This window comes from Aotus nancymaae, unplaced genomic scaffold, assembly GCF_030222135.1.
Source record: "Aotus nancymaae isolate 86718 unplaced genomic scaffold, 86718_ANA_hifiasm-v0.15.2.pri h1tg000053l, whole genome shotgun sequence".
Classification (NCBI taxonomy): domain Eukaryota; kingdom Metazoa; phylum Chordata; class Mammalia; order Primates; family Aotidae; genus Aotus; species Aotus nancymaae.
Genome location: NW_026988467.1, coordinates 12932059 through 12947395, shown reverse-complemented (window position 1 = coordinate 12947395; position 15337 = coordinate 12932059). Strand labels below are relative to the sequence as shown.

Genomic DNA, 15337 nt, shown 5'->3' with positions numbered 1-15337 from the left:
ACAACTGTGATTCATCAGATTTGGGAGAAGAGCCCAAGTATCTGCATTTTTAAAATCTTCTCATGTGATTTTACTATAGCCCCAGGTGGGAACCACTGAATTCCAGAAACTGAGGGCTAGAAACATGTCCAGCATTCGGTTTATGCACTGAGGCCAGTACAAGAAGTGCAGCAGGAAAACAGACTTTGGACCACCACCGTTTCATCCTCACAGAGCCCTCTCTAATCCAATCATGTTCAAGCCCTGGATTTAATCAGGACTTATACCACAAGTCTAAGGAAAGAGAGTCAAATCAGCACATGTAATATGTAACCAGCCTTACGGTCTCACCAGATGGTGGCTTCTGCTCAGTCCAGGTCACTTATCTAGAGCTGTGTTATGATGCTATGTCTGCCAGTCAGGGAGTCTTCCTTAAAATTTTAGAACAGAAAGTTACTAAACTAAGAACTACATCTTTATCATGTTGAATCAAAGTGTGTAGTAAATGAAAGAGGAGGGAATAACTTAAAAGACTGAGGTTACTATCTCAACTGCAAAACAGAGAAGATACCTCCAAACAGATGCCCAACTAATGCCAGGTAACCTGCAGTTTGGGAAATCTAGAATCTGAGTCTTGTTCTTTAGATGAACAATAGGTCATTACCTTATGTCTTCTTCTATCTTAGCCTGAGCTTCAAGGTCAAAGGGATCAGCAGAAAACAGACGAATCCTTTCTTGCTCTCTCCGGGCTCGGTCCTGCTGCTGCTCCACCAGGACTCTAGAAAATTTCTCTACAAAAATAAGGCGGAAAAATCTTAAGTACCACTAGATTTTCAGTATTTATCAGTACTTTTCCACACTAAACAATTTCTCAAACTACAACTGTAAGAGATGCAGAGAGGATGCCTAAAACTTATTTGAAATGAGCAATTACATTTACTTTCTATTCTCTGAGTCAAGGCTATTCTCTCAGTGTAAAGAAAGCATTTGTGGCTGGGTGTGGTCACTCATGCCTATAATCTTGACACTTTGGGAGGCTGAGGTGGGAGGACTGTTTGACCCTAGGAGTTTGAGATCAGCCTGGGCAATGCAGCAAGATCTTGTCTCTATAAAAAGTATAAAAATTAGCCAGGCATGGTGGTGTGTGCCTGTAGTCCCAGCTACTGTCGGGTGGGGGTTCGAGGGTGGGAGGATGGCTTGAGCCCAGAAGGTCGAGGCTACAGTGAGCTGTGATCGCACCACACACTCCAGCCTGGGTGACGGAGTGAGGCTCTGTCTTAAAAAAAAAAAATCATTTGCAAAAATCTTTTATAAAAAGTTATCTATCATACTGTTTCTACTCAGAGGTAACAACTTTCCAATTTAAATCAATGGGGAACGACCATCCATGTGGCAGATAAATGTCTCCATTCCTCCCCTCCCCATTGTCCTCATTATCCTATTACCTAGAAACAAAACAGAGCATTATATAATCCCCTTTTCCTCTTCTAGTTTCATTTCCTTTATAATATGCCCTGCCTTAAGCCAGACAAATTAAGTATAAACTACTGTTAGTCTACCTATATTTTGTGTGTTCTGATAAGCTGAAATACTTAAAGAAAAAAAAAAGAATTAATAGGGAGGAAAATTAATAGAGAAAACACTGCTTGCTACAAGATGTATGTTACAACAAGAATCTATTCTGCAATTTCTTAAATGGTGGTACATTTAAGTGTGTAAACTTAAATGCCCCATCATCACAGTCTTTGGTAATTAGATATGCTGACATAAGAAATTAAAAGAAATTACAGCCACAGTATCTGAACTACTAATACACACAGTACAGATGAATCTAAAAAACACTGAGTGAAAGAAGCCTAACATCAAAGGGCAAACACTCTACAATTCCAAATACATGAAATTTAAAAACAGGCAAAACTAAACTGTTAGATTATCAAAATAGTAGTAACCTATAAGGAGAGGAAACTGACTAGAAAGGAACACCGTAGAACTTTCTAGAGTGAGAGAAATGTCCTGTGTCTTGATTGGGGTTACAGGAGTTTGCCAAAACTCAAGGAATTGTATATTTAAAATCTGTCTACTTCTCCTAAGGTAAAGATTGCCAATTTAACAACAGTCAATTGAGGAATGAGTCATTAAGTGTCTGTTATGCTTTTAAACTTAACCCAATTTAACTCGTAAACCCAAGAGTAAAATGAGAGAAATTTACAGAGAAAACTCAATTCACAAAGATGACTAAAAGTTGGCTGGGTGTAACAGTTCATGCCTGTAATCCCAGCACTTTGGGAGGCTGAGGCAGGCAGATTGCTTGAGCCGAGAAGTTTGAGACCAGGCTGGACAACATGGCAAAACTCCGTCTCCACAAAAAATAACCTGGAGTGGACTGAGGTTAAGGGGGTTCCATTTTGCCATACAGGGCACTGAAACTGTTTCCTGTAACTAAAAGAAAAATGCCAGCTGGCATCAGCTGGGTTGTTGGTGCTCTCTTTAAATGAAGATCTAACTAAACAGGTTATGTGCTGCCAAAAACAGTGAGGAAAACAAAAAGTAAACTGAGGGGGGTAGCCTAGATGGATTTCACTCCTACAGCTCTATTGCTATTTCCAATTAACTCAGCCTTTGACTTTAGCACTAATTTACCTCTCACAGAGAACAAACTGGTATGTTTAATAAATCATGTGACACCGTGTTGCTTCAGTCTCTTCACATTTGTTATGACACATCTTCTTCATCTCAGGCCAGCCTATCAGTCTTCCAAATTTATAAGCTTACCAAGGTCTCCACTGAGCAGAGCTTCTGCCAAGGGTGGATTGCGTTCCTTCAGCAAGGACAGCTCATGCGGGTTGGCCAGCAACATATCTCGGAGCAAGGCTGGATTGTCCAAGCCCTGAGGAGATGAAGTGATTTCTCCAGGAGATGAGTGGGACTGCTGTGTTCCTGGTGGCTGGCGCGGCCGGGGACTTGATGTGCCAGGCACAGCTATACTACTGAAATCTATGCGGGGTAAGTCTGTGGGGGGAAATCAATTCAGTTTACTTAAATGACTCTATAAAAACAAGCACTTGAAGGAAACAGAAGAATACTTGCTCATACATGGTATTTGACAGCAGCAAAAGGTAACTGTAGACTTTACCCTTGTTCTTTCTCATGCTGACCCTGACTATAAAGACTGCAGGCTAAGAGTGAATCGATAGGAAAGAAGAAAAATAGAGGGAAGGTGATGGTAGTAACCCCAAATTTTCAGCTTATAAAATACCTCATAATAGACATCAGGTTTTTATTTATGTTTTTAAATAATTAAGGCTAGTTTCAAAAAATATAATTGCATAAATCTGGATGTTGTTCTTGAGAAAAATCCTACTCTGGTCTGACATATGGTTCAAAGACCCTTGATGCTTGGATCAAAGAATTTTTTTTTTGAGATGGAGTATCACCTTGTTGCCCAGGCTGGAGTGCAATGGTGCAATCTTGACTCACTGCAACCTCCACCTCCCGGGTTCAAGTGATTCTCCTGCTCAGCCTTCAAAGTAGCTAGGATTACAGGTGTCTGCCACCATAAATCCAGCTAATTTTTTGTATTTTTAGTAGAGATGGGGTTTCACCATGTTGCCCAGGCTGGTCTTGAACTCCATACCTCAGGTGATCCACCCACCTCGGCCTCCCAAAGTGCTGGGATTACAAGCGTGAGCCACCGCGCCTGACCAGAACTAAGAATATTTTATTTATCAAGTGAGCAGCATAAATGTTAGATACTAAATTCTTCAAGTCAGTGCTAAAGGTATTGGCTCAGGGAAGTTCTTAAAAGTTCTCTGAATTTATACTTTCATCTGTGCATCTCTGCTAACTCTTCTCATCCCCCCTGGGGAGCTAAATGGTGTCATTTCATAGGAAAGAAAGAAGAAAAGGGACTTGCATAGGTTCTGAGTGCTGAGTACACCAAAAGCTACCATGGTTTAGAAGCTACAGCTCCCAGGTCTTATATGCCAGGCTAAACTGACCTTATTAAAATGAAAGGAAGATAAAAGGGAATTTTAATCCTTACACAAAGGACCCACATATTGTATGACCCTATTTATATGAAATGTCCCAAACAGGTAAATAAACACATAGAGACAAAAAGTAGACCTGTAGTTGTCTAGGCTGTAGAGCCTCGGGGTAAATGGGAAATGACTATAAATGGGCATAGGGTTTCTTTTTTAGGTAATGAAAATATGCTAAAATGGATTGTGGTGATGGCTATACAACTAATGATTATAGTACAAAATCCTTTAAATGGGTGAATTGTATCTCAACAAAACTGTTATTTAAAAAAAAAAAAGAAAAGCAGAAAAGTAAACAAGGAGAGCCAGAACAAGGGGCTAGGCCTGAGTCAATCAACATTCCTTCAACTCCAAAAATATATTTGACGGTCAAACTTGTCTCAACAACTGAACACTTTTTAGAAAGATAATTGTGTTTAATGTTATAAATGACAGTACACTAAGCAATTCCACAGTGATTAGAATTATAGCACAATATTTGCACTATTAGGGATTTTATATAAACTAACAAAAAACCAAAAACCAAAAAACAAACTTGTCTCAAGTCTGGGACTATCCTGAAGCCTTTTTGGACCTCAGATAGAAAACGATTCGCTTAAACTCAGATGTAACATTTCTACCCTTTAGCAGGGGTTCAACTAGCCACTTTCTTCAACTCCCAACCAAGGAAAAGGTTAAGTGAACAGGATGATCTGTGAGGTAGTTAATCTACAGCAGCCAGAAAAACATATATGGGTTGGGCCCTCTTTGCAGGTCAAGAAATTTTATCTCCACCCCCTGTTATACATTATCTTGAGAGTCCATTCACTTCAGAATAATTCTCAAAAACATGTTTACTTAATAGACCAGATCACTCCCACCCCAACCTGTTGGCTCTGTTATCCATATGCAACAATACAGAAAAAAAAACAAAACAAAAAACAAGTAAATTCAGAATTAACAATCTCATCAAATTAACGAAAGGAAAATGTGGTTTTCACTGATTGTCATAGTTGTTTAAACACAGCTGTGGCCCCAAGGGATGAATGTCTTCCAGATCTGGTGGAGCCAGTCCGAGATGGTCTCAAAAAGCTCCAGTTTCAGGCCGAATGGAAACACTGTGCTCAAAGCTGCAGTCTGGCATCACCCAGACTGCTAGCATCTGTCACTATAAACTTTAAAACTGGTGACCTACAGGCTAAACACTATTTAAGAAAATCTATCACAATATGACAGGGAATGGGAAAAAAAAAAATCACACATTTCACCAAGCTGTTTCACATTAAGACCTTATAAACATTTTGTGGATCATGAGCCACTTGAAAGTTTCTGAACAAAACTATGACCCTCTCTCTATCCAGTGCACACACACGTTCATACTCACACAATTCTGCATACTATTTCAGCAACACAGAAACCTACTAAATCCCAATGCACAGATTTCAGACTACGAACATCTATTATAAAAGGAGCATCAAAGATAAATGTTTCTTTGCATGTGATTAACACAGCTAGTAGGAAAGAACCAAAACTTGGCCAAGCTGATTAATGTTTATCAAGTTCAGTATAATGGAAAAAGCATCAAATTTTAATTCCTGTGCCCTCACTTCACAGCTATGTAACTTTAAAGACACTATTTAAAATCTGAGCTTCATAACTGTAAATCATTATGTAAATTCCCTCACAATCAAGTTATAAGATCATGTGAAATGCAGCTACAAGTGCCTGGATGGCTATAAAATGCTCCATAAGGGCTGGCCACTGAAGGACAGACACAAAGTAGCAAAATCATAGGCTTACATATTCTCTCAAGTTCAAGTCCTTCCCAAGGATAAAGATTATTGTATAAGTATCACTGATAACAGAAGCTAACATTTGTTAGGTTGTTAACAGAAGATAACAAGAAGCTTGCTATGTGCTCAAAATTTTACATGCATTAGCCTCAGGTCAGCTTTAGGAGTTGGGGTTCCTCAGGTCAGTTTTAGGAGTTGGGGTTAATTACGGCACCTATTTTATAGAAGAGGAAACCAATTTAGAGATATTATCCAAGGTTACACAGTAGGGAAAAGGCAGAGTCAGGATTTGTATTCTGTAGTCTGAATCCAAAACTCTGAGGCGCTATGCTCTGCTACCTGCTGGTGGTTGTGCTGGGGGATGTTCAACCACGAGATGTCTTACTTGGGAACTGCACTGGAGGTCGAGGGTCTGCATTCTCCTTCTGTCGTAAAATCACAACATCCCCATCTTTCAAGCCATAAGAAGCCAATGATCTGTGGTTGTCTGTGAGAGGTCTTTCAGCATAGACGATCTACAATGAGAAAAGATATACAACAGTATAAAGCACTGAGAAGTAACAGTGCAAAGCAAAAGGACCAGTTTTCCTCTGACTCAGATGTCACACTCCCTGTTTACACCCTCCAGAAGATTCTCACCACACCTAGAATAAAACCCACAGTCTTCCCGTCACCTACCAGGACCAAACAATTTGGCCCCCGGCTCCCCTTCTGACTTCACCATTCATGATGACTGCTGTTCCTCAAAAAACAGGGAGCAACTTCCCCTTGAGGGCTGTTTCTCTTGTTCTACCTGAAGAATGTTCTTTTTCCACTCATTTTTTTCTTTTACGTCTCTGATCAAACATTACTCTTCAGAGTTCTTCCCTAATATGTTATTTGGAAATGTACTCTCCACTAACACAATATATATTTACTTATTTATTGTCCTCTGCACCATTAATTGTCAACTACTTGAGGACAAGGACTTTGTTTCATTCACCAGAACATAAATGCTTAGAACAGGGCCTGTTATATGACTGATGCTCAAATATTTGTTGAATTAAACAATGAATAAATTTATGGAAATAATGGATATAATTTTAGATTTAATTTTTAGAAGGGAGGAAAAGGGGATGATTTATTCTGGGTATGCTAACTACAGTACTATTAAATAATATGTGCACTTTTAAATACTCTTGTACATTGGCAAAAGGTTCCCAAATATCATCCTTCCTGCACTGCATTCTTCCTTCTCTTCTACCATCCCCAAAGCTTTTTTCTTTTTTTTGAACAAATGACTCCAGAACCATCCCCAAAGTTGTATCATTCTTATGTTTATGACTAGAAAATAAAGTGAAAGTAAGAAAAGAACAACTGGCCAGGCAGGGTAGCTCATGCTTGTAATCCTGGCATTTTGGGAGGCCACGAGGGGAGGATCACGAGGTCAGGAGATTAAGACCATTCTGGCTAACACAGTGAAACCTAGTCTCTAATAAAAATACGAAATATTAGCTGGGTGTGGTGGTGCGTGCCTGTAGTCCCAGCTACTGGGAGGCTGAGGCAGGAGAATCACTTGAACACAGGAGGAGGTGGTTGCAGTGAGCCAAGATCGCACCACAGCACTCCAGCCCGGGAGACAGAGCGAGACTCAGTCTCAAAAAGAAAGAAAGAAAGATTGCTCATGCATGGCAAGTATAAAGAAAAAAATAATAAGTAATTTAAAAAAAGAGAAAATAAGAAAGAAAAAGAACAACTAAATAAAAGTGGAAATAATTAGGGATGAACTACTAATAAAAATATTTTTATGATGTGTAATCAAACTGAAGAAAACCTAAGAGCACAAAAATAGATGAAATAATGTGTTGTAGAAAGGAAAGAACAAAAATATACTATAATTTTATCATGAAAAAACATAAAATCTGCCCTGTATTGCTACATACTCCAGAAAGGCATTCAGAATAAACTCAGGCCTTAGAAGGTTTTCCTCCTAATGATTCGCTTTTTACCAGGCCACATGGAAACTGAGGAACCTGAGTTCTGTCCTGGCTCTGCCAATAACTCTCCGCAAGGGGCACATCACTCAGGAGGTCCAGGCCTCACCCTTCCCAAGTATCAAGCAAGCAGATGGGCTAGATCATCATTACAGTTGTCCCTTCCAGTTCTCTCTGCTAATATTATCATTCTATAATGTTTCCTTACAGCTTTCACAGTAAGGTTACCTGAAATAAAAACTGAAAATATGGTGGCTGGGCGCAGTGGTTCACGCCTGTAATCCCAGCACTTTGGAAGCCCAAGGCAGGCAGATCACGGGCTCAGAAGCTTGAGACCAGCATAGCCAACATGGTGAAACCCCGTCTCCACTAAAAATACAAAAATTAACCAGGCATGGTGGAGTGCACCTGTAAACCCAGCTACTCAGGGGCTGAGGCAGAAGAATTGCTTGAACCCCAGAAGTAGAGGTTGCAGTGAGGTGAGACTGAACCATTGCACTCCAGCTCTGGGCAACAAGACTCCACTGGGGGGTGGGGGCAGGAGGGGGAACCAAACCTGAAAATACAGCATTTAAACTAGAAAAAAAGTGATTCTGTCATATCTGCTCTCAGAATTTATAGACATGAGAAACAGAACAGGAAAATGAGTTCCTACCAAAATCAAATTCTTCTGAATATGAGAAAATTTGTAGGCCCAATTACACAAATTTTATGCATGACTTGAAAAAATACTCTAAGTTCTTAATGCTCAAACCGCTGAGCTAAAACACATTTCAGATCTGGTACAATGGCTCAAGTCTGTAATCCCAGCACTTGGGGAGGCTGAGGCAGGAACATCGCTTAACCCATTTATGCCAGAGGTTGCAAATTTTTTTTTGTGAAAACTCAGACCTTGGCGATGACCTTGAGCAATAGGATATAAATAACTCCCACAAGCTTAGCATTCCAATAATGGAACACTAGGCATAAACAGGTTAAGCCTTGGAATTTGAGACCAGCCTGGGCAACATAGTGAGACCCGATCTCAAAAAATATATATATTTAATAGCCAACCATGGTAGCATGTGACTGTAGTTCCAGCTACTTAGAAGTCTGAGGCGGGAGGACTGCTTGAGCCCAAGAGGTCCAGGCTGTAGTGAGCTGCAGTTGTACCACTGCACTCCAGCCTGGGGCAAGAGAGTGAGACTCTTGTCTCTTAAAAAATAAAAACAGAACCACATTTCAACAAACTGCACTCCCATCATTCCAGTCACACACCCTTATGTAAGCACATATTTCATAGTAAAAGTACATCAGCATCAACACAGATTTTTTGCAAAACAACTGAGAGTCATATTATAACTTGTGAGACTGCCTGGAAAAAACACATACACCAGAAGTGACAAGCGTCACAGGTTGCAGTGAGCAACAAGAAAAGAGGCATGCCAAGGGAAATGGCAGGTAGCAGGCTCTTCCAGTACAGCATCAACATTGTGAAGCCACTGTAATAAAGTCATCAGTAAGCAACAACCTACTCTTTAATTTTCCAGTTTCATAAATTCAACTATCAGTATATTTAGAGATACATGAATAGTCTCCTGGGAGCAGAGGCACATCTAACTGTATTTATAAGAGAAAATGTATTTATTTACAAGGAGGATTCAAACTCAGGAGGATCAAAATAATCCTATCCAGGCCGGGTGCAATAGCTCACGCCTATAATCCCAACACTTTGGGAGGCTGAGGTAGGAAGATCGTCTGAGTCAAGGAATGAAAAGCCGGCCTGGGCAACAGAAGACCACATCTCTACCAAAAAAAAAAAATTAATTAGCCGAGCATGGTAGCATATTCCTGTAGTCTCAACTATTTGGGAGACTGAAGCAGGAGGATCACCTGAACCCAGGAATTTGAGGTTGCAGTAAGTTATGATGGTCCAACTGCACTCTAGCCTGGGTAACAGAATAAGATCTCTTTTTTTTTTTGAGACAGAGTCTTGCTCCGTTGCCAGGCTGGAATGCAGTGGCACAATCTCGGCTCACTGCAACCTCTACCTCCTGGATTCAAGCAATTCTCCTGCCTCTGCCTCCCAAGTAGCTGAGACTACAGGTGCACACCAACACGCCCAGCTAATTTTTGTAATTTTCAATCATGTTGGCCAGGATGGGCTCAATCTCCTGACCTTGTGATCCACCAGCCTTGGCCTCCCAAAGTGTTGGGATTACAGGCGTAAGCCACCACACCCGGGCAATCTTGTCTCTTAAAAAAAAAAAAAAAAAAAAAAAAAGAAGAAGAAAACTGCAACTGGAACAACTGTGTGATGTCAAAGCCCATACTCTTGAGTAGTATCACATACAGCTTTCCCAAACATAACCCCGAAGTGGCCTGGTGAATTAGCTAGGTGACTTTAACAAGCACTACTAAGCCATCCATTGCCAGTAAGAAACTCTATTCAGCAGAAGAATCAAAATAATGTCCACTGCCTCAACATATCCCCATGCCCTGAACATGAAGAAGAAAACACCACCAACTCCCCGCTCTGACTCCCACTTCATAGATGCCACACTTCACTCCATCACTGTTTAGTTGCCACAATATTTCCTCAGCAGACAGTATCATTTTTAAAAGGAAGGCAGCATGACCTAACAATAAAAATGTAAAACCCAGATAATCACCACATCGAGCATGTCTATGAAGTATGAAATGTTGTTGCTTCAGCGCCAATTTCCTGGAAACACTAGACTGAAGAACCTGGGTGAGGAGCAAACGTCCTTCACACCGACGAAGCAGCAGCTGTGCTCCATTTTAGTCTAAGGACATACATGAGATCAACTAAAGCTAAGCAACTAAAATTGTAACTGCCTCAAAGAACTGATTTCTTTTTGTTTAAATAGGCTTAAGAGTCCAAGAAAGACAATTATTTTGCAGCAAAAGTCCCAAAATAAATCCGGGTGATCTTCCAACTGAACACAAGTATCTTTTAGACATGGCCTCAAATCTCTACCAGTCAAAACAAAAGGCGTTCCACTGATGGCATTCTTGATCCTTCCACCATGCATGTTACCCAACTCAACACCTACAAAGCCCAAAATTCAAGTTTTGCCAGTTATAAAAACATACAACAAGAAAATGTATACAGCTATGAGTCTTAATCAGCAAAACTGGCACAACTGCTGGTACTTACTCCAGAGGAGGCACCCCAGAGACTGAATTATAATCTTAATCAACATTTAACAATAGACTAATTAATAAAACTCCAGAACTTTTAAGCATGAGGTCAGATGTTTTCTGGTCTCTGAATGAGAGCCTTCTATTAACAGAAAGCTTAACAATAAAATTCTAGCATTAAGGAACATAAACTGGTAGGCCAGGTGCAGTGGCTCACACCTATAATCCCAACACTCTGGAAGGCGGAGGCAGGAGGACTGCTTGAGGCCAGGAGTTCAAGCGCAGCACTGGCAAGACCTTGTCTCAAAAAAAAAAAAAAAGAAAGAAAACAGAAGGGGAAAAAAAGTCACAGCTACTTGGGAGGATCCCTTGACCCCAGCATGTTGAGGATGCAGTGAGCTATGATTGCAACACTACATTCCAGCCTGGGCTAGAGTGTGAGACCTCATCTCTAAAAAATAAAGAATAAAGATAAAATAAGGATCATAAACTGGCCACAAAACACTTGGAACTACATCTGAATGGCTTCATACTACCATTAATCAAATGCCCACTATATACCAAGTTATCTACATATAATAAGTAATGTAATATCTATCCTCATGTAATAGCCAGTTCGACTTGTATAACCCCTCTGGCAGGCAATTTGGCAGCAGTTACTAAAAGCCTAACCCTCTGGAAGGCAATTCGGCAACAGTTACTAAAAGCTTTTCAGAGAGTTTATACCTTTGATCTGGCAACCACATATCTAACAATTTACCCTGAGAAAGTAACAGAAATGGAGGATACAGCCTTAAATATATGGATGTTCATGGCAACGTTACTTACAACTGTTTCCAATTTTCCCCAATATTATGTCCAACAAAAGGAAGGTTGCTAAATAAATTATAATACATCTATATGACGGCATATTATGTAGACTTTGAAAATTATCAATTTGGGGCCAGGTGCGGTGGCTCACACCTGTAATCCCAGTACTTTGGGAGGCCAAGGTGGGTGGATCTTCTGAGGTCAGAAGTTTGAGACCAGCCTGGCCAACATAGTGAAACCCTCAACTCTACAAAAAATTTAAAAATTAGCCAGATGCAGTGATACACACTTGTGATCCCAGCTACTTGGGAGGCTGAGGTGGGAGGATCACTTGAGCCCAGGAAGTTGAGGCTACAGTGACCTGTGATTGCATTACTGCCTAGGTGAAAGAGCAAAACTGTATCTCAAAACAAAAACCAAAAACCACACAGAAGATAAAAACTAGTTTAAAAACCACAAATCATGCTGTGTGCATTTCCAAGATCATACAGTTAACTGCTTTTTTTTTTTTTTTGAGACAGAGTCTCGCTCGCTCTGTTGCGCAGGCTGGAGTGCAGCAGCACAATTTCGGCTCACTGCAACCTCTGCCTCACAGGTTCCAGCAATTCTCCTGTCCCAGCCTCCCAAGTAGCTGGAATTACAGGCATGCACCACCACACCTGGCTAATTTTTGTATTTTTAATAGAGACAGGGTTTCACCATGTTTGCCAGGCTGGTCTTGAACTCCTGAACTCAGGTGATCCATCCGCCTTGGCCTCCCAAAGTGCTGGGATTACAGGCGTGAGCCACCACTCCCTGCCCAGTTACTGATATTATTTGCCTTTCATTTGAGGGTCCTTTTATGTTGTGCATACTTTTTCCATACGCCACCTACAGAGGTAAATTATCATGATGTTTCAAAACTATGACGACATTAATTTAAAGTGAAGCTTAGTTCTGATGATTGTTTGAAGTTCACCCAGACAAGTCTGCATCAAAGCATCAAACAGAGCCATGACTAGCTTCCAAGCCCACACTTCTATTAAGAGACGGAACATGCCCAGCTTTAATCACATGTACAAGTAGAGATGGCTTCTGTTCTAAACTTGTTACCATTGCATTATACCTACTATAATCAGACTAGAGCTATCAAAAATTAACACCTTTTCCATCTGTATGCTTGTGCACAAATGACACTCAGGTGAAACACTGAATTCTAGACCAGTCATCACTAATGCAGGGCAAGGCAATTCTTTAAGGGTATAGAAAGAAAAAGAGTATTAGAATTTTAATTTCTATTTTAGATCATCCTTCCTTAAATTCCATTTTGTGTCTGTGTACAACATTACTTTACATATATAATATATTATATATGGATATATAATGCATATAACATGTTTCGTATATCATGTATTATACATGGCCATATATAATGCATACAACGTATCCGTTTATGTATATAATGTATTATATAATAACAGGAGCATAATCTGAAACATTTTACTGATAAGGATACATGAATGTAAGTTTGGACACCAGTGGTCTGGATGCATAGTGGCAGGAAAAAATAGCCAGGAAATGGAGTCAGAAATGAGAGGTGAAGGAATGGGAATGGAGAGGGTAAACAAGAGGAGGAGTTAAACAGTGTAGGAAAGGAAGGGAAGATGAGTAATATGTGAGAACCACGGGAGGTAATGCCGCGGGGGGCGGGGAGGGGGGCGCTCAAGTAAGTGAACAGATATATTTGTGGTAAAAACTATAATGATGTTTACTTTTATGATTTGATGAAAGGAAATGACTCAAATGTCTAGGGTGGATCCTGTTCCTGCCTGATGGGCAAGCAAGTGAAAGACAACCGACCACCAGACACCTTAAAATAGATACTGTGTTGTCAGGTTACAATGGAGCCAACAGAACAGACTGGAAAAACAGGAGCTGTTTATGGCTAATACAGGCTTAACACCAGTTGGAACCTAAGTTTCTATATGCTAATTTGGCTTGGGAAAGAAGTAAATGCCGCAGCACTGACATAATGCACAAGAAAGAATTTCGAGTTAGCCTATATTCAATTACTAAGGTATTCCTAACTTTCCCAATTGGCAGAGGGCAATGCCTGCCCTGACCACACAATAAATTGTCTTTTGTGATGGCTGTAACAAGAAATTTAAGTAAATTAAAGGAGGCATCAGATATCCCTTTACTTTACTTAAATTCCTTGTTACAGCCATCACAACAAGTGCATAAATGGAAACAACCTCAACCTCTGTCTTTTCCCAAGCCCTAACAACAAAATCAATTTAAATTTAAATTTTTTATTTTCCCTACCAGGTGATTATAACCAGGGTAATATAACAGCTAGAGGGAAAAAAAACACACACACACAATTGAAAAAGCCACTATCAAAAAATTGAAGAGTTGGCCGGTCGCAGTGGCTCATGCCTGTAATCCCTGCACTTTGGGAGGCCAAGGCAGGAACACTTGAGGTCAGGAGTTTGAGATCAGTCTGGCCAACTTGATGAAACCCATCTCTACTAAAAAAAAAAAAAATACAAAAATTAGCTGGGCGTGGCGTCCCCCGCCTGTGGTCCCAGCTACTCTGGAGACTGAGGCAGGAGAATCGCTTGAACCCAGGAGGCAGAGGTTGCAGTGAGCCGAGATCGCACCACTGCACTCCAGCCTGGGCGACAGAGCAAAACTTCGTCTCAAAAAAAAAAAAAAAAAAAAAAAAAAACTGAAGAGTTGATTTTTCCTCTCTATTTAAACAGTCCTTTCCTAGTTCTCCACATGAGGCATTCACTGACAGGAACTGGTTCCTGAGCTTTTGTGGATTAACTTTTAAAATTCTGAATAGCTTTATGTCAAGGTTCTAAAGTTCAAATTGTGTAAAGGAATCATACTTCTGAACAAAGTATTGACACATTTGTTTACCATAACAAATGTAGTTGGGCAATCGGTTTGGAAACTATTTCATAACTGCAGTAGAAAATCAAGATTTACATTACGGAGCCTTGGGAGACCTCTATAATTTTCTTAATGTTTAGACTATGTCCTCCAGGCTAACTTTATCAAGTCACAATCTAAATGTTTTAGTGTAAAGGTTATAGCATTATTGTCACCTCCCACTGATGAAGACTAGTGGCAGTCCCAAAGCATTTTAAGAATTACTTTGCTTAAAATATGAGGCTCAACTTCTTTCCAGCAAACTGAGTAGGGAAATGAAACCACCAAACAGCAGTGATACTAGGCCGTTTCTAAGTAAATATCCTTTTAAAGCACTGAGCTTTGAACTGACCCAAACTCTGCACTGTGACCTGAAAGAAAAAGGGCCTTCTGGCTTCCTACCAGGGTAGAACCGAAAGAAACAAACAGTTTGAGCTGAACCAATAGGTACTGTTTTTCAAAAGAATTTAACCAGAAACGCATATCGCAGGTAAAAGAGCATTTCCAAAGACCCCAAAACGAGATAGTGCACGTCTAAAACTTTTTTTCTTTCACCCGAAGTGCAAATCTGTGTATTTAAAGGCAAACTGCGTATATTTAAGCAGAAACCCTCTCAAAAAAAAAAAAAAAAAAAAGGCAGAGGAACATCTATCTACCACAGTGATCCAAACTGGTATTTCTGGTTTGCAGGATGTATGAA

The 15337-nt window shown here is 40.2% G+C and overlaps 1 protein-coding gene across 2 annotated transcripts in view; it reads right to left on the bottom strand.

Moving 5' to 3' along the window:
• The window catches only part of DDI2 (DNA damage inducible 1 homolog 2), a 55544-nt gene that overhangs the window by 39683 nt on the left and 524 nt on the right, over positions 1-15337 (bottom strand). For both annotated transcript variants that reach the window (XM_064363333.1, XM_064363335.1), the window contains exons 2-4: positions 6177-6306; positions 2752-2988; positions 644-770 (exon numbers count right to left, since the gene is read on the bottom strand). In XM_064363333.1, coding sequence (XP_064219403.1) covers positions 644-770; positions 2752-2988; positions 6177-6306 — 494 coding nt within the window. The remainder of the gene's footprint in view (positions 1-643; positions 771-2751; positions 2989-6176; positions 6307-15337) is intronic.